Source organism: Anser anser (genome assembly GCF_964211835.1).
Source record: "Anser anser genome assembly, chromosome: 1".
NCBI classification, from domain to species: domain Eukaryota; kingdom Metazoa; phylum Chordata; class Aves; order Anseriformes; family Anatidae; genus Anser; species Anser anser.
Window position 1 is genome coordinate 6,460,141 of NC_139720.1, and position 20,895 is coordinate 6,481,035.

The 20,895-nt window shown below is 38.2% G+C and overlaps 1 protein-coding gene across 10 annotated transcripts in view; it reads right to left on the bottom strand.

The window, feature by feature from the left end:
* Window positions 1–20,895, bottom strand: part of USP6NL (USP6 N-terminal like) — a 118,785-nt gene that overhangs the window by 35,590 nt on the left and 62,300 nt on the right. For all 10 annotated transcript variants that reach the window (XM_083819765.1, XM_083819763.1, XM_083819761.1 and 7 more), the window contains 2 exons: window positions 6,475–6,514; window positions 1,509–1,589 (listed from right to left, as the gene is read on the bottom strand). In XM_083819765.1, the coding sequence (XP_083675891.1) occupies window positions 1,509–1,589; window positions 6,475–6,514 (121 nt within the window). The remainder of the gene's footprint in view (window positions 1–1,508; window positions 1,590–6,474; window positions 6,515–20,895) is intronic.

The window sequence follows — 20,895 nt, forward strand, 5'->3', positions numbered from 1 at the left end:
GGAGCACAGCCTCTCCAGAAAGATCTTCCCCAGCCAAAATTCTTCCATGCTTTCACTATTGAGCAGATTTAAGATGACGTCGAGTACATTTACAGCAAATAAACTATTCACGTGATAATCTCCACTTACTTTTCGAAGTGACTGAAAGCACTTGGCACTTAATGGCATACCCAACATAACCCAATTTCTGTCTTTACTCCCTGACCATTATTTGTAATCCGGTAGGTTAAAAGTAATTCTGGAACTAAAAACCCCAAAAGCAGTTTTAAGAGCATGAATGGGTAATTCATTTACTTAAAATTTCACCTATAACTTCACATAGAAAGCAATTTTACTCCTTTCATGTTCTGTTGTTGTTATTGCTGTTGTCTTTTAATCCAGAAATGCTGTAGCACAGCTGGGTATAGGTAAGGAGCTGCCAGCATCCTGAGGCATTTATCCCTGAACAGTTCTTCCATACTGATCTCAAAATCAAAGCCCAATCAAGATAGAAAGTGTTCTATTGAAAAGCAGATCCCATTCATACCATCAAAAAAAAATCACTTCTCTTAAATATTATGAATGCTCTGTTGCATATGATTTACAGAAAAAACAGACTTTCCTCCTGTAAAGGATGATGAGGCACAGAATGGCTTCCTATACTTTTTACTTTAAAACTTACTCCATTAAACTCTCCTTTTAGCAATGGATATCTCGGGCTATCCTAAGATATCTCTGCTGGCAAGCACGAAAATGTAAACACCAAACTAAATGCCCCACATTATGAGTAATCAGTTTCCTTGGAGAGTTATTCAAGGCAGTTTTCACTAAACAGAAGCCATCCTAGGCTGTTCAGTAAACCTAGGTTGCAAAAAATAAATAAAAATGAAACCATAGAAGAAAATAAGTTTAATAATAAAAAACCTCTCAGATCTTAGTAAGATTCTTTCGAGGTACTGGTGGTATAACTTTAAATATTAATTACTACAATATCCAGCATACATATTAATTTTAAAAAAACACCCCCAAGTTAAAATTCATAACCATTGAAAGGGGGTTTTATGATTCCTGCAGAGTTCAGCTATTCCCATTTAAATGTATTCCCTCTTTTCAAGCTTACATAGATTTTTTTTCCCCTCCTTCCCATTCTCAAAGTGTAATCAAATACAACTTCTGATGCACACCAACTAACTGCAAAACAAGACAAGGCTTCATCTGCTCCACAAATTATTCTGCAGTCCTGTGAATGCAGTACGCTGGGTGGTTCTAGCCCTGAACCCACAGCTCAAGCACAATGCAGTGCAACACACTATTACTGGGAATGATGAGCAGACACAATGTTGTCCTTCAAAATTCCTTGCATTTGGCCACCAGGGTTTCTTGTTTGTTTTAATGTATGAATGCATTTTGGAAGGAAAACAAAAAATCTTTCCATGTGTATTTTTCTAATCAGAAAATAAGACATCCTAATTTAAGGTTACACATTCATTTGGAAGCGATAGCTAATGAAAAAGCAGGCGTAACTTTACCTTTTCACTATTCTTGTATTTCTCCCAGCTTTTCAGCATCTTAAGCCATTTTGTAGTTCTTTCAATTTCAAGGTGCTTTTGCTGAAACGAAATTAGCAAAAAAATATTCAGATGAATACATTTAAAATTATTTAATGCATTTCTAAAAATACTGAGAAAAAATTTATTACAATATCATCAACTTCTAGTCTGACAACAGAGGTTTCTGCTGGTCTTTGGCTGGCTGTTTTGGGGGATGATTTAAGTGCAAGATTTATCAAATTTTATTCTTTACACCTTTTTGACAAATACAAAAAAAAATACCACCACCACCAACAACAACAAAAAAAAACCTTCCTGTTATACTCAGTAATGTTTCAGGCTGGAATTTCTGCCGCAAGCGTTTTAAGTTAGCTGGCTCTGAAACCAGAGCCTTCTTTAATCAGACTTGCCCACGACACAATTCGCTGTTTTCCAACAGTCACACAAACCATCTCTTCTTAAGAAGCACAAAGTTAGAAATGTACCAACCACGTTAACAGAAACTAATTAGCACATTTCAGATGATAAAACACGCCAATATATGTTGACCTCAGTAATCACTCTAAGCTTTAAATAAAGTACATGCATGAGTGGCAGTGCAGTGGCAGAAATGGGAATAAGTTCTGTTTCTGTACATGAAAAGCCAGGAAGCCTTGCTGTAATTCTCACCTGTCACATGGTATGTTTTTACCTAAATGACCCTATATCTTAAATCAGTGATTTCTTCTGCAGGTAAGAACTGCTTGCTTAAATTATAGGTTGCTGATAATAATGTTTACGTAACAAGGGATGAAAGAAAAATTCAGAACACAGCAAAACACTATAATCTTAAAATAAAGTTTTATTAAGTCATGTAACACAATAAATGTGAGTTCCTCAATGCTGCACTGCATATGGCTTTAAAAGCACACGACAACCCTGTTATCTTCAAGATTGCTGCACTTGCCACCAACTGTTTGAATTTGGGATCCCAACAAGCAATTAGCTATTTTAGTTCCTAGAGTTTCCTGGCACTTTGACTTTTCACAGTCAAAAATCCATACTTCGTTGGCCTGGATGATAAGAAGAGGTGGCATTTTTACAGCACAGTTTTATGTGCTGTAAAGAAGGCTGCATCTCCCTAATTACACTAGAAAGCTAACTATTAACTCTGATGTCTGTAGGGGGAGCAGGGTTGGTTTTTATGAAACTATTTCAACTGCTGCATGATGCTTTGGAGCTGAGGATTTTCCAGGAACACTGACAAAGCTGAAGGAGAAAACTTGTCTGTGGTTACTGCTTTCTCGTCAAACCTGAATATTGCGGGTTTTGGTAAAGAATAGCTTCTTCACTTCCAACTTCAAATTCAAGTCTTGGTAAGACAGGAAGGATGTTCTGATTCATATGGTTAGTGATAAACCGATGTAAGAATATTCAGAGTAATTTCTGCAGGACACTGGAAACCTATTAATACTTTATATCTGAAGCGTGGGGGATAATATAAATGAAAACTATTACTTATTGTCTCAACTGAATTCTAAATGTACTTCTAGCTTTTACTCCCCATCAGATTTTAGGTATTCTTTCTTGTCTATCAACACAATAAAATGGGAAAGGAATGTTTAACCCAGGAGCCCAAAGCCTTCAACTAACAAATTGCAACTCAGTGACTGCTTAGATCCATCCCAACCCTGATTCAGTCCATAAAACATCTTGGAAATAAAGGGGTTTTGGTTTTGGTTTGTCACTGTTGTTTGAAAAGTTATTTTTATTTCCACCCGTCCAACAGAAGTGTAAGTTATGTGGAAATAACTGCTTCAACCATCTCAACCTTACTTATCTAGCTCTTCATGTTGCAATCAACTGCTCATATTCTTGTTCAGGCTCCATGCTGTATTTAGTGATGTCTCAAACACTTTTTATTCTTTTAAATAGCACTTAAAGCCCTTTCTGAAGAGTTAGAAGAAAACCGTACAAAAACTACTGCTTCCCAGATTTGATAGGTTTCACGTTATTGCTTCTGATTCTCTTCCACACTCAGAACCTCTGTGAGAAATCAGAATTTTTAGCATATCAGAAGTAGATGGTCTCTAGGCATAGTTTCTACTGCTCGAATAACACTGCTGTCAAGTTAGAAAAGGTCTCTGCCCTCAACAGGTTGTTCAGATAATTGGTAAGAAAAATAAAAATCTACCTGCTCCTACAGTCTTTTTGTTTGCATGTTTGATCTACTTTCAAGATTTTCGGTCTTTTGAGCCAGAAACTCACTTCAATTGTATGTTTGTTCAAGCTTTTATGTCTTCTGTGTCAATTTATCCCAGTTCTCAAGCAATGCTGCCATACTCAAAATTATTTTTTCTGTGTTCGGTAGTTGAGAACTTTTAGCTATTTTTTTTAAAGTCTGAATTATGTTCACTTTCATGTCTAGCAGGTGCGACACCAAAAACATGGATAGATCTGAAGCAGCTCATTGCAGAACAGAGGGCTGCTGCTGCTGCTCTTTTAGGCAAGTTCCATGTAGTTGTCACCAAAAAAAAAAAATCCATTTATCTGTCTTCTGAGTATGTTATCCACTTTAAAGCATTCTTGCCAAAGGGAATAACAGAATCCCTAACTGAAAAAAAAGGTTTCTCACTCCCGTGTCAGTAAATAATACACTAATGAGAACACGAAGCGTGAAGTTCTGCTGGCAAGCATCCATCTTTTGTGCAGCGCTCTTCCTTCTTCGATAGCAAGCGTGCTAGAGCTGAGCCTTACAGCAAGGCAGCAGCAGGAGCCCCAGACACAACCAGAACCCACTGGACCTGCTCTCTGATTTACAATCAAGTAAATCAAAGACAAAAAACCCACACCACTGAAAATGCCTTACAAAGCATTTCATAGCACTTCATAAGCAGTCTGACACAGACTCCAGATTTCCTGAGGTCAGTTCCCTGTCCGCTTCTCTTCTGGTTCATCTTTCCTCCCCTAGCTTTAGCTCAGATGTGCTGTGTGATTCACATGAAGATTAGTTCATAAGGCAGGACAATGGCTTGACACGTTTAAGTCATCAAATGCCCAGCGAGGTAAACAAAGCATCAAAGGTACTCCGCGTTCACAGCAGTAACGCCTATTCTAAAAGTATTACAGGCAAAAACATGAGCACAAACGTGTGTGCAACCCCAGCTTCAGCTTGACATTAGGGTGTATATGAAGAATGGAGATTCAAAAGTCACACGGATATGCACAACCCTTTAGCTACGCTGCAGATTAAATCAAAGCATAAATTAGGAACTGTTTTGTTGTTGTTGTTTTGTTTGTTTGTTTTTGTTTTTTTTTTTGTTTTTTTTTTTTTTTTAGTTCAGAGTTAAGGCAAAAAGGAAGCATAAATAACTCTGACTTTAAAAGATATTGCACAGAAAGCTTCTAGCGTTAGCTTCCATCTACATGACACATTCATTGTCCTGTGAATGGTATTTGAAAACAGCAAAGCCTCAACCACCACTGATACAAGACAGATAAGCCTCAAACCAGCAGAGGTCAGGATATCATCAGGAGTACAAGCAGGAGTCTAACACAGGAGCATTACTGCACAATTATAAAAAGAAACTAGGTTTGCAATTTAACATTGATTCAATAAATACAGTTTCTATGCTGACATTTTGTCTGAGACAGCATGAATAAAATATGGGACAAAGAACTGAGACACTGTTTTCACCCAATAATTTAAGGCTAACTACATAGTCACAGTGAAACAGAGCTTCAAAACACATGTACCACAATAATTGCAAGCTGTCTAATGTTTATGCTCATAGGCTCACCACCCTGCTGTGTCCTGATGGAAATGAAATTATATATAGTCTTACTGTGTTATTAAATGTAATGGAACATGGCAGGAAAATGCAACTATTTCAGGCTGCGTATGCAGAAATACACTTGAACTGATGCAAAACAAAAGGGACTCAGAAGTTCACTTCTGAGAAACACTTCTTGCTAGCCCTGTACTGATCCCTTGCTGGCTTCTCCACAGAAACTCAAAGTAATTCACATATGGAAATGTTGCTCCAAGTCCTCAGAGCTGAGCTTCCTTAAGACAAGTCACTCCACCCCTCTTCCATACACTCTAATGGTTTGTGCAGCCAAGAGAGATAACTAAACTTACAGCTTTCAGTGTTTCACAATGAATTTTCTGATGATACAGATCAGTACGGATCTGATCAAGTCCTAGAGGTCAGAAGGGGACTGACAGAAAATGCCCACAGTATTGAAAGGAACACATCTAGGCCCAGATACTCAGCTCCCAATGATTTTAATAAAAGCTCAATAAAATCAAAAGGTCAGCTCCCAGACTTGTCCTCCAGCATCCTCCAACAGTAGGAGGCTTTTTGGACTGGGGCCTGCACTTACAACACACCTGGCTTGTCAACTCAGCGTTACAAGGGAGCAATCACACTGCAGCGAGTGACATCCGGGTCACCCGTCACTGTTTCCATACTAGAAAAGCACGCTGCACGTGCCAGGGGAAGGCAGCGCCACCTCAGCACCAGAGGTGCCACCTCACTTGGCCAAACCACCCGGCCGCTGCAGCTGACGGCAGCTCGTGGCACCGCCATGACGCTTCTCACCCTGGACAAGCGCCTGCCAGCTGGGTCCCCGTCAGGGCAGGGCCGGGTGCGATTTGTCAAATAGCTCTATTTACATAAATAAATAACGTAAATAGCTCAATCACATGATGGGTGAGGAAAATCTACGTCTCACTGCAACTAGTAATGACATTCTTGTGTGGGCCCCCAAGGGATCTGGGAGCTAGTTAACATGGCCTCAAGGGCCACAGTCCTGGGACTTCCATCGTGTTTCTCTGCGAATGCAAATCACTAAAATGTTTCATCTCCTAATTTCACCACAATTTATATTTAAAAAAATAAATAAATCATAAACCTGTAAGATTTCACTTCCTAGTTAAAACACTGGAAGATGCTGAACTTACCTTTTCTATTGCTGCATCGTGGACAGGAAGCTCTTCTGGACTGAAAACAAAGACAAAATTCATATTAATCTACAAAAAAAAAATATCATTTTGTCTAGGTCATTGCAAGTAATCTTCTATAGTAGCAATACGTAGTAACGAACGAGTAAACAAGAAGTCTCAACTTCAGACAGGTATGACATGGTACACAGGAACCCTTGGAATTTAGTTTTTAAACACAGTGAGATTCACATTTGAAGTAAAAAATAAAATTAATATTGAAACTTCTAAATCAGAACAGACTGCAAGGCTTCAAGAGACAATGACTTTACCAAAGCAATAATAATTTATCTGTTAAAGCACCCTGGGCTGTACTACTGACCTGAAACCAGAATTTTCTTTAAACATACACAGCAATTTTAAATTAAAGGTTGTTTTAATGAAAGTTTTTCAAACCCTTGTATATTTTGTGTACAGATTTATTTTTTAGAAAGCCAGCTATTCCCAAACGTGAGAATTTGAACTCCACTCCATGCCATAAACAGCTTCACTTACTTGATCACACAATTAAAATACCCCTGAAAAAGTTTTTCCTTCTTTTCTACTGCACCGTGAAAGCCACAGAGACTTTGCTTGACTTAGGAGAGTTAACCTTTTTTTTAAAAAAGTTTTAAAATTTCACTTTAATGATCAGGGAGAAGGTGACAAAAAAGTTTTATTAGTAGGTATCTAATTAATATTTTAAAATACATTTCTTTCACTTCTTAGCCTAACTAAAAAGACAGGTTATGAAGTAAAAACTTGAAAAGCAGCCTTTTATCACATATTTTCTGGCTTTATATTATTTTAGTTTCGTTCTGAGGGCTTTAACTTACGTTTTTCTTATCAAAGGAACTTATGTTTTTCGTATCAAAAGTAACTAAACCACTTTGATGCCAAATGAGACTTCCTTCCTTTGTATGCATCGTCTGCAGCTCCTGAAAACATAGCAGCTCATCTAAGCTGCAAGGCTCCCCTTTTCTGCTCTACAGATCAGATAAATAACCAACAAAACCCACCTTAAAAGGGACAAAAGAAATCCTTCACAATAAGAACAAGAAGAAGAAAAAAGGAAGAGTACTTACTAAGTCCTAATATTCTGAAAGAATAACTACTCACATCATCAGAGCTGTCTATGGTGAGGACACTAAAACCCACCAGTTTAGGCCAGTGTTAAATCTCTGCAATGGTGAGAAAAAATCCTTTATGGGAAAAACTGCAGAAGTGGAGATGGAAATTGAAATCTGCCTTCCCTCCTATGTTAATGAAGCCAATATAAGAATAGTCCGACGCAAAACACTTAAGTTATATTTATATTTTATTTCATTTAAAGACTTAAGAGATGCAGTTTCAAATTCAGAAGTTATATTTGAATAATGAACTAAATCTGAATTCTTCACCTAAGGAAAAATCTTGCTCCAATCAACACATTTTTGGTGCCTACAAAAAACACATTTTGGAGTCCCTACAAGTCTAATTTTCTAGTACACACCTTAGGAACTAATTTTAAAACCAGCAGAGCTTATCTTTTGACCAGCAAAAAGCACAATTAGTTCGTTCTGAAGCACTTCTCAAGTATCTGAGAGTTTTCTTGAAGAGTAACACCAAAACCCAATATAATCTGATGAAAATCTCAGTGTTTAACGTGCTAGAAAAAGCCTACATCCAGTACCACCTGAAGATGTGATGTGTATCATTGTGTACATCCCCACATAATTAAACTAACAAACTGAAAGTAGGTTCTGTGTGTGTCAAATATCACCTAGAAATTTGAACAGAAGTTGAAAACACATTAATAATCATAAGCAAATGGGAAGAAAGAATATATTTGCTAGTCTGCTTTAGTTTTTTGGTTTTAATTACAAAGATCTCTATGCCTTTCAAGCTTCACTCTGAATTTTCAGTTCTTTAGTGACCCCTTCTCCTCTTCCCATACCAAATTTCTGAGTGATCCCCGTGGCTGCATGCGCTAGCAGGTGGACTAAGCGATCTTCGAAGGTCCCTTCCAATTGAGCTACAATATTCTACCACCACCAGAAGAGTCAGGCTCACTGAGGCAGCAGGAGGAGCACAGTCACTGCATTCTTCGTGGCCCTGCAAGGTCTCACAAGCAGCTGGCTGCCCGCACAAGAGACAATTTTTCTTCCCCGGTGCTGTCACCAGCATGTCGGGCACCGAGCTGATGGCTCCGGGTCCCCGCAGACCCGCACAGGACCCAGCTCCTGCTCTGCTGAGCTGGGACCACTGGACAGCTCAGCTGCCCATTTTCTAATCTGGCATGGAAAGTAATCACATGAAAAATTAGCCCAATCTCATTTTCTCACAAAGGAAAGGACAACCGACATAATTTATTATGAAAATGCTCTCTGCTAGCTTTTAAATAACTGCTGAGGGACAAACAGAAGGCATAGCTGGATGTACTTTGTCCCGGCAAGCAGATACCCTACTGCCTCACCAAATTCATCCAACAGTAAATTTATCATCGCATTGCTTGTGCGCTAATACCAGGCACCCATACGCTTTAGGCGTCAAAATGCCACAGGAGCATGTTACGCCAGCCCTGATTTCCACTCCCCGAGATGCTGCATCCAGCTGAGCAGGAGGACGACAGCAGGGAGCGGAGCAGCGCCTTGCCCGGGGCTGCTCCGTAACTCACGGGCCTGGAACGGGGGAGGGAGTTCCTGGAGATCTCATGCTCAATTAACGAGGCTGCACCGATGACACCCACGTAATATTCAAATCTGTCACGTAAGGACTTAAAGAAAGGCATAATGAGCAAACAAACTCTCTCAACCTGCTAAAGAAGTTTTAAATAAATGCAATTCCTTTCACTGTATTTATTTTCTGTGCAGAAGCATCATTTTTTCCTCTAAAAATAAAGATTTTTTTGTGTCTCTTCGGACAAAAAAGTAACACCTATTAACCTAATTTTAGTAGACTGGAAGCGTTCCAATCTTCCCCCTCCGTTTCATTTTTTATACCTTCAATTATTTAACATTGAATCTTCTCCCTCCTTCCACAGCCTTTTTAAACTTGCATTTTTCTATCTGTGCTCTTCACCAAGTACTAAGGTGAGTGGTGAACAGTACTACCATTAGCCTGGCCGGAGGGGACTGCTTCCCTTTAATAGCTCCAGTAATATTCATGCAGGGGATACAGGGAAGAAAAGCAGCGCTGATTAACGTAATTAGCTCGGCACCATACAGTACCTGAAATCCAAAAGAGGAGTCACGGGGCAGATTTTCACTGAACTCATGTAAATAAGGTGTCATTTGGCAGAAACAGCCTTAGCACTGCGCGGAGCAGAGTAAAGGAAGATCCAAGCCGGGTAAACGCAGCGTAATCGGACAGGAACCGAGAATCGTTACGGCTGGTCTGTGCCTTCACCCCAGGCACAAAGTAAGGTGGGAGCAGCTCCCTGACAAGCCAACACGTCTCACGGGCTTGGGTGGCCGTGCCAGCTGTCACTGCCGAAGATGCTGTCTACAGGCTTGGGAGCCACAAAATGCTGAGATTAAATCCTGGCTCCAACAGGGAGGACAGCCCACATGGAGGTGTGACGGTTTCCTACCAGAAGGCCCTTCAAAGACACCTCACGGATAGGGAACAGATTGCGGGGTCTCACCGGGATCGAGGCCCATACACTGGGGACTCACTGCTGGAAGTCCTCTTCCCGGCCTGCAGCCCGGACTCCCACTGCTTTCCTGGGCGAATTTCATGTGAAGAAAAAGCAGCCTAGAGTTCAAATAACCAGGATTTCATGTGGGCAAGTAAGGATTTGATTGAGAATGCTTGGTTTTTGTTTTGTTTAAATCAGCTTACAAATGATGGATTGGTTTTACATCTCTGCCACAATGGCTAATACAGGTTTTCACACATTGTTTCAAGGTAGCTCTTAAAAAGAAATATTAATCTAAATTGCTTACAGATCTGACACGTCAGAAAGCTGTATGTATGTTGTAATTAGCCTCCATGAGTAGCTGAAATACACTGAAAACAGTCTCAGACTTCACAGGCTCACAATCACCCACCTACTGCTGCCGTTTATATTGGCCTTCTTTAAATAGCACTGATATATTTGTTCAGCAGAAACAAAAGCAAAGACTTCCTCATATTAGTTCACTCACCAGATTTACTCTTCTCCTAAACTTGTTTGCAGTTACGTTCAAATTTCCTTATCAGCTGCATTTTCATTTCTCCTACCTCCTAGTTCAAAGCCCCACCTCCTTCTTAACCCCCCTCCCTACCTGCTGTAGCCTTGCTTAGCCCAGAATTAGTCCGTGCCCTCTGAAGAACCTTGGGGTCCTTCAACCTGAAAGTGTTGCAAAATATTCATGTGTGCAAGTCATTCTCAGATTTAAAAGAAATAAAAAATAAATTTTGTCAATTTCTATATTCCTATATTGCTTAATTCACTATCACATGTATATTAAAAGATGCAGATCCTCATAAAAATCCCAGAACGGTTTGGGTTGGAAGGGACCTCAAAGCCCCCCCAGTGCCACCCCCTGCCATGGGCAGGGACACCTCCCCCCAGCCCAGGCTGCCCAAAGCCCCATCCAGCCTGGCCTTGGGCACTGCCAGGGATGGGGCAGCCACAGCTCCTCTGGGCAGCCTGGGCCAGGGCCTCACCACCCTCAGAGTGAAGAATTTCCTCCTTATAGCTAACCTAAACCTCTCTTCTTTTAGTTTAAGACCATTCCCCCTTGTCCTATCATTATCTACCTGAGTAAAGAGTCCCTCTCCATCCTTTTTATAAGACCCCTTTAAGTACTGAAAGGACACAAAAAAGCAAAATAAAAGCTGTGCTGCAGCCCCTCCATAAAATAGCTTCTCACAGCATTTCCTGAGTATTTTCTCGAGCTATCCTCAACATACTACTAAGTGCAAAAGCATCACCTGGCATGCACATTTTAACTGAAAGGTATTATGAAACCATATTTGGCATCACATATTAAATACAACGTGGGAAATGTTTCTTGCAGAACACTTATCTTCAAGGTCTCATTACTCAATCACAAAGAAGTAGATGCAGTGGGTTCACTTTTTCAGTTGTGATGCAACATTAAGTGTTTAAAACCAAGAGAAAAACACATTTGCTACCAGCCAGAAGAATGAATTGGATGGAACTCCTGAAAAAAATCCAGCCTTGGGTTTTGTATCTTTTTGAAATTTCTTTGATCAAGGAATATGTGAGTGAAATATCTACCAAAAAAAATAGTAAAGTATAGAACTGAAAACCAAGTCATCAAGTAAGTTTATGTAAAGTGAGAACAAAGGAAGAATTCAGTTGACATTTGAACAAGAAAAGTCTGAGTACAAATGGAAACACTGTACAATATATAACTCAAATTGTTGAGCTACATGTTGCAACAACATTTCAGAACTTAAATGTATTAGGAAGAAGTAAATCTTCCCAAGCACGAACAATTATTAGGCTGTGTAATAATTCATCAGGAGTGAGTTGTATGAGTCTATAGCATAGCATCACTGGACAAAAATTAGTGTCTTCATGCTGGGAAACCAATTCTACAACAGCAAACACACTGACTCGTTTAGGTCTGCCTCCCCTTCAGCTTATGATACAGGGCACACAAAACCATCAAATGAAATAATCATAGAATGGCCTGGGTTGGAAGGGACCTCAAAGATCATCTAGTTCCAACCCCCCTGCCATGGGCAGGGATGCCTATAAACAATAAATGATATTATGAATACATGAAGCTGTGCATTGCAACAGAATGCAGCCTTATTTTGTATATCTACATATCAGTTCCAGGTAGCTCTTCCTGCCTCATGTCATATCACATAGCTGCTGATCTCCGTTCAAAGGTTAGGTGCCAAGTGTTTCACAGTCACCTTACTGTAGGGAAGATAAATACGACTGCGTAAACCACCAGACACATAACAATGCTACTTAGAATGATTATTTTCCTGTCTGCATTAAACTACTGCCACAATATGGACTATAAAGAAAACTGTCTTATGAAATCAGCTGAAAAAAACTAATTAATCCTTACAAGTAAAACCAAAACAGTATTTCAATTGCATGCCTTTCTTTAGACATAGGATTAAATTGTTCCACTCTTTAATGCACAAATCTAAAGCACAATCCAGACAACGTTCAATTCACATCTTTTAGTCCAAACAAGTTAATTTTCAGAAAAATTCTGATTTTGATCAATTGATTTGATCTTCCAGCCTTTGAATGGAAATTAAAGGCAAGTGTCATTTTCAAAATCAATAATATATGGAAAAGATTTCTGAGAATACTAAAAAGAAAGCAAGTTGGGTTTTAAACTAAATGATGGATTTTCTACAGATAGAACTCCATGGATCACTTCTTTCTTCTTCCCATTACCTATTTTACTTATATAACACAATTCTGATTGTGTGTCTATCAAAATAATTGGAGCCCCGCTACTGTTACAATCCACCCTAAATTTCACCAGCTAACCTTTGCACAGTATGGGGGTGGTGACTGCAGCAGATTAGAAAACAGCTTTCTGAAGTTTTGTTAGAATTAATAAGCAAGCCAAGGCAATTAATTAACATACAGGATAAGCCAACGTGATATCCCACAATATAATTATCAGGAAATATGCTGCAAGAAAGAATTTAGTGCTGGCAAAAGATTGGATCAGATGTGATTTCGTGACTAGATTTTAGTTACAATTATTATTTGTGGATTCTGTTGATGTCGCTGCCAACAAGCCCAGCACAATGCCATGAATATGTAGCCCCTGTCCAGAAGTCTGCAGCATTGCACACTCCCAGAGATAAACTAAAAGATTCATCAAATTCCATTAAATCTCTATCATTAGCGACAGGTACGTTCTATACATAAACTTTAAAGTTTTCCCAACCTGGAATCAGAAGACCTTTGAGAAAATCTATGATCCATATAATTGAGCAGAGCAGCATTTCTAATTATTTGATGTCATTTTAATTGAACGTACGCAAACAGTGGGGTTAAAAAAGTCTTCTCAGAATCAAATTCCAAGTGTCTTTTAAAAAGAAAAGAAGTATAAAAAGGTAAAGCCACCTTACAGCCCTAAAGTGGCTAAAGACAAATGAAAAAGAATAAATCTCTTTGCCTTGCATTTGATTTATACTCAATATATAAACATATAAAAAAAGTTTTTTTCCCTTATATATGTAGATTGCTTTTAAGTATTGCTTGAAGGGTAGTTACTATGTAGATCACTTACACTATGCATTAATAATAATCCAGGACTTGCATGTTGGCAGCTTCGTCCGTACTAAAACTAATGTGCTATGCAAAGTGTATTCTGACATCAATGAAATAAGACAGTAGTGTTCCAGCAGCATAAATTGTTTGCTGCTGAAATTCAATGCTTTATGTACCTGCACTTGCTTCTTCTATAAAACAATATTTCTGCAGTCTAAAATTCTGTTTTGGTAGGTCTTTCACTTGGGTCAAGATCAGCAGCATCACTGCACTTCAAGAAAAAAAACATCCATCACCCAGACCTCATTCAGCACTCTTAATAATCACTGTCAATGAAACATATCCAGGCCATTCCCTACATCCTTTAGTCTTCTATAAATGCTAAATATAGTAGGAAATGTACATGGTAATAACGATTGTGTTAAATCTTTACATACTGCTTGAGCAGTAACTTCAAACCAAAGCACACTACTTTATATATTTTGTATAAATTAGATCCTATATTATCATACTCACTGGCATTTTCAGGTGTGCTACCTATCACAGAATCACAGAATCACCTACTAGCTCTTCTCATAAAAAGAAGTGGTTCATGAATTCCCAGTACACCGTGGGTGATCTTTTACTCAAATCAAGAAATGGAAGATGTGAACAGAAGCACACTGTTTGTCCTTAGTTGGCAGACTTCTCCTGCAGCTTACTTGCGTTTGCAATTAGTCACTTCACTTCTTTCTGTATCTGCTGAGAATCGTGGAGGTGACAGCCTGTACTAACACACTGAAGGAAGGGATTTAAAACTCAAATTTCAACTCCAGTCCTAAGAATAAACTAAAGAAAGGGGTTCATCTGTGATACAGTTTTGGAAAATAATCCACACTGCTCTGAATGATAGAAAATAACAACAAAGCATCCCTTCCTGCCATGGGAAGAACCTACCTGCAGAATAGCAGAACTAACCATACATTAGATTGCCATCACGATAACAGAAGAGGAAGAAAAAACTATTTTTAAACTTCTTTAAAATGACACAAATACACAAAAAAAAAACACCTTTCACTAAGATGAACAAAACTGAATTAAAGAGAAGAACATTTGAAATGCTTTTGTAAAGGAGCTGAAATAAGCAGTCCAAACAAGTCCTACACAAGGACCTGTTGGTAACGTCTAGATACAAAAATATATAAACGCTATTGCAGCCATGAAAGCACAACACATAGGGAAAGTTGTTTATTTTCCAGTGGAAGCCAAAATTAAACAGACACCAAAAATATGACTGAGAAAGCTGTACCCGAAATCCTACTACTGTCCTTTTGGGGCTAACAAATACCGGTCCTGGAGTTGCAACTTTTAGAAATATGTTCAAATGCATCAGTGGAAAGAAAAAGATCACAATGCAACCATGAATGGACACAAATGTCCGCTTCCAAGTCCATGAAGGAGTAAGAATTGATAACAACTAAGCAAAACATACAGCAAGCTCAATATACTGTTTGGCTGTTGGTTCTGTTGAAATAGGATTGCCTATTTTTACCCAGGTCTCTGCAAGTTCACCGTTTCACAGGCCCCATCACTTCACGGTTGAATATCAAGCAGAGATTCATTTCAATTTATCCACAACTAATAAATAGGATCTGGTCCCAAAATTTGTAAAGCCTCTTCATTAATGTTTAGTACATGTCTATCGCTATCATTTAGGCATTGGAATGGGCTGCCCAGGGAAGTGGTTGAGTCACCGTCCCTGGAGGTCTTTAAAAGACGTTTAGATGTAGAGCTCAGTGATATGGTTTAGTGGAGGACTTGTTAGTGTTAGGTCAGAGGTTGGACTCGGCGATCTTGGAGGTCTCTTCCAACCTAGATGATTCTGTGATTCTATGTTTTCAAACTAGGCTTCATCATACAAAGCACAATTAAAATTTTCTTTTAGTAGTTGTTTCCTGTGAAAGCATGCAAGAAAAAAAATATCGATTTTGTCTAATGCCAGGAAGATCAATCTAAGAAAGCATTCTGAATCTCAGTTACTAACCCAATACAACTTCCACTTCTCTCCTTAAATAAAAACAATCCTCAGTGTACATCGGGGCAAAAAGGAAAGAAGATTATTTAGAGCTGAAATTTAATTATTTTTTTTAACAGCAGTTTCTCAATATCTTGATTAGCAATGAATATTTCAGAGCAAAATCAGTCCAGGGAAATGCAGCACATATATAGAGCAGAATCCATCAATGCAAGATTATAACAAAAGTTTTCATAATAAATCTTCACAACACACATGAAAAAAATCTACAGACAAAACAAGGTATATTCATCTATTTATTAGAAGAAAAGGAATTAAGAGAAACATAACTCTTCCCTAATATTGAGATCTGACTATTTGTATTTTATTTTTTGAATAGAAACTTGTCTTTGGCAGCTGAGGTAGGCTGAACTTTCATCTCCTCCTCAGCAGCGGGGAAAGTGATGCTGCTACCCCCGAGAAGTGGGTCTGACCCCATCTCCCAAAGCCTGGGAGACAAGAAGGGACAGGACAACGGCAAGCCCCTAATGAATGGCCACAGCATATGAAATGTAATGACAGTTACATTTATAATTGAACCGTTAAGAAGGAACATTTCATTGCTCCTTTAGCACATCGTTGCAACACTTAATGAGTTTGGCAGTACTGTGCCTAGAGAACTAAGGACACTGGCTGCACGGCACTAGGAACATTAGCAGCTCAGCCTGCCTAATAACCTCAGTGTTCTTTCCTTAAGGTTTGATATACACCCTAAAAATTTCAAATTAAATTTACATAAAAATCCCTATTTCTTGAATACTTGTCTCATTATTATCAAATTACAGCCACCACACTTCTCTCTCGAATTTCCATTACCCAGAGCATTTTGGCATCTCAGTAACTTCTTTTGCTGCAGAGAACCCTCAGTGGCCAGTCCTTGCATCTCTTATCTGAAGAGACTTCACCTGTGTACCCACCCAGGTCAGCTGGGTTAGCTGCATAACTAAGATTTATTGTTCTTGGACATGTAGTTCTAACCAGCATGTTGTAAAAAGTACTAAGGAATGCACGGAAAATATTTTAGTGATGTAGTACTGTTTCCCAGCAAAGCTCTGTATAAACTACCGAGAAATAGGAAGAAACTCCGAGATGTTAACTTGCTGCTCATCACATTGCTCCCGTTTAAAAAGTTATGGGCAAAAGTAAGAAACTAAAAAAAATATATATTTGGAAACATTTAATGGAGTATCTCAATACTTGATTGAGCTCTCCATTTCTTTGCTCCACTACCTCTTTTTTTTTTTAATGCAATGCATTTAAAGAGTAAAGTTTGATGGAGAAGAGCAGGTAGGCTACGTTACCTTAGGAAAAGACAGAATAATGAATTCTGTTATTTGAAACGTTCATCTGGCATCCCAGTAATCTCTAGCATTAGCAAACTATTTTAAAATTACATTCACCGCTTTAATAGAGTCATGATAAAGAGTCATGAATCAGATTCCCAGCTGCTGTAAATTGGTACAATTCTCCATGAAAGCCAGTGTGGAGCTACTCCAAGAGTAGCACAAGAATCTCACTCGAACTATTAAGATCGCTTTATGAACATTAAAAAAAAAAAAAAGTTCATTTTCTACCATTATTACTTTATTTAACTTTATTCCTTTTACTAGGAAAAGAAAAACACTATGCAGAATAAGCCTCAAATCTACCCAACAACACGATTCTGGTCCTTGAATATTAATCCCCACTGCATTATCAGCCAGACCACGCGTACAGCCCCAGCTTCTATTTACTGAAGAGGTAGGAAGAGGAAAAACCTGTTTAAGTGAAATAAGTTATAGCAATAACCAATAAGAGGTTTTGTGGTCTAAGATGATTATTAATACAAGATAATTTGCTAGTAGCCAGTTAATACCTGAAAATAATTCATATTGTGTGAATTGAGGAAAAAGTCTTTAAAATAATCATTGATTTTTTTTTTTTAATTGTGTCATGGAAGCTTAAACTTTTCACAGCTTAGTATTAAACAGGACAACTCAGTTGATGCCAACCACCAATGAACGATGAAAAGAAAAGTTTTTGAAAAGCTACAGGGACTAAAGTATATATTTTTTCCTGTTATTTCCATTTTGTGCCTTAAGACCTAAACAGTTATGTTTTCCACAATATGCTAGTCAGCTTGCTAGTCAGTCGTAATCTGTGCTTTCCAACTTAGGTTAAAAACTAAACACAGCCTTGAGGAGTATCTGCGCTAACTCCAAAAACCAATGACAATTTTTTTTTCTTACTAAGAAAAACATAACCATAGTCTTAAAGAGCTTTCTTACAAAAGAAAATGGGTGATATACAGAGACGGAAACAGCACCAGCTACTGCATGAAGCTGCTGGTGACCTTTGGAGTTGCAAAATGCTGCTTTCAGCTTCTACCCTATTTTGGGAGCACGCACAAAGTTGAGGCTGTTTTGCAAACCCCCGTCAGTTAATTCTCACATGACCACTGAGATTAACATTATACAAGGGGGTGAGAAAAAAAAGAAGAAATAAAGTTTCTTCATCCTTGTAGACAGCTGAAGAGTTCTGTTAAAAAATAAATAAAAAATAAATAAAAGGATATACTTACAAAAATGTATCTTTAAATATGTGCTTCCATGATCTTCAGTTAAAGCTTAAATTCTTATTTCTCTTCAAAATATTGACAGTCATTTGAATTTGTTGAATTCTTTGGTTGCTTGGAACCTTTAATATTTTTTTAAATATAAAAATAATTCAAATAATTGTCACTTAGATACATACAAATGGAGATACTTATCTCCATATTATGCAAGCCATGCCCTTTAATAATATGTATATATAGTATTAGCAAAGATATTTATATATGTATATATTTATACTTAAATGTTCCTAGGAGAAGCAGAGGAAGACTTGCCACTGCCCCAGGAGCACATATTAGTCCTCCCTGTTTTTTTAACCATCCCAAAGCAGTAACAAATCAACTGAAGAATTCAAGGGGCAAGGGTGAAATCCTGGATCCCAAAGCATTCCTGGAATGTCTGCTATGAGCTTCAAGACACGCAGAAATTCTTTTCAGTTCTTTACTGAAGCTATTCCCTTGTCAGGGACTGCTGCTAGAAAAAAAATGCAAATAGAAGAAGTATGCATACAGTAAAGATTCTGTGATGACCAGACCACAGTGAAAAGTTTAAGAACTCTTTAAAATTTAACAAGGCTTCAAGATAACAGAGAAAGGAATTACTTTTTTTTAGGTGCAGGGCATTTAAAGCTTGGTTTTCTGGGGCTTTGGTTATGTTTCTGGGGTTTTGGTTTTTTGTTTTGGTTTTTGTTTTTAATTGCAAAGCTCTGGTCGATTGATTTCATACCCAGAACACATAAAATTTTGCTTTTTATTAAATATGGAGGGAAAAAAAGAAGCATCTTGACACATGGTTGACCCAAAAAAACAACATATCCATGACAAAATTAAAATGAAAAAAACCAACCTTTTTCTACCACACACGTTCGATCTTTTCCATTTCTAAAAACAGCTGGAACAGTTCTTTGTTATGACTGCCTGTGAAGACATCCAAGACATTTCTCCCATTCCTAAACTACTTGCTTGAAAAAGCCGTATATTAAAGACTAAGGTTTATCGGAGCACTGAGGTGGTTCCCTGGGATGGTAGGCTAGACTTGTACATCAGCTACAAAACAAAACAAATATCAGTCAGACTTGATTCAAGCACAAGTTTTCTAGAAGAGAATTCTCAATCCTACCAAAACACTAGCAGACTGTATATAGAAATGCTGGTGCTAGACTTCCTGGAGGAAAAAATGTTCCTTTAAAAAATGATTGGCATTTTTCACAACAGCCCTACTGTTCAGCATTCTGGCTCTGTAACGTAAAAACAGGAGTCCACAGGGATTTTTGTAGATGAATTTACGGAATGGGGATCATGGCCAATTTTTTGGGGTAGGGATGTTGTCGCTTTTTTTTTCTTTAAGGTACTTTTAGGATTACAGGTAACTGTAGAGCACCTGGAAGAAATGTACTGGTCTGTTATCTCAAGACTCCTGTGTTCAAGACTAAGATGATGTCCCTAGCAAGGCCTTCCGGAGACAAACATCATGGACTTGAAGAATAAATTGTTAGTAAGCACTAATCCAAATACACCAAATGACATTGAGGAATGCTGTAAGTACTCGATCAAAACCGGTCTTTACCAATTAAGATGACCAATGCTATTGTAATTAATATGGAATTAAAAGGTATCAAGATGAACCAATGCTAGCTCACCAATGCTCAGAGATGACTGGGGACAGCCAGCAGGGCTTCACTAAGGGCAGATGGTGCCTGACAAACCTGGTGCCCTTCTACAATGGGGTTACAGCACTGGGGGATAGGGAAGCATTTGACAATAGCCAAATCAGTAATAAAAAAAAAAAAAGTTATTCGGCAATAAATTAAATATATAAGTAAAAAAATTACCCAAGATGAGACCATTTCCCCCACCACGGATATGGCTTAAATAAACTACGACCATTACCACTTCCTTGCAGTCTTGCAGCAACAGTAATCAATCAGGAAGGCAAAGTTTCCTACATTTTATCCAATAATGAGATTTTAACTCTTTCTGGTTCATACATGACTGTCATATATAATTTATTAACTACTGAAAACATTCCCAATGTAATTTAGTCAGTCCCACCAACAATACTTCTTATCAGTGCTTTAAAACAAAGCACAATCTTGTACAATCTCGTCTTTGGCGTCTTCAGAGACAGATGCCTTCAGCTCCCCATGGAGTCATTTCACAGCTTAGCATGTTTGCTGGAAACCTCTTTCCTCATATCCAGCTTCCCTCTAAAATTTCCCCTTATTCATTTCAAACGATCCACATTTATAATGATGCTTTTGTATGTTCCATTGAACTTTGTTTCTTCTTCCCTAAATTCACTGGGCACTAACTCAGTTTTGCTCTCTTCTGGTTTTAATACTTGTTTTAATACCCTGGCCATATCAATTTCCTATTACTATCTGAAATCATTTGCAGAAGTACAAAATAAAAAATAGCACTACAGCAAACATTTTAAATTATGTTCCTAAGGCATCAGTTATTAAAAACTTACAACAAGGGATAGGTAAGGATGGTCCTAAATATTATAAACGATAAACACCACAACAACCATTAGAACTGACCAAAGTTGCCCACCAGAAATTTCAA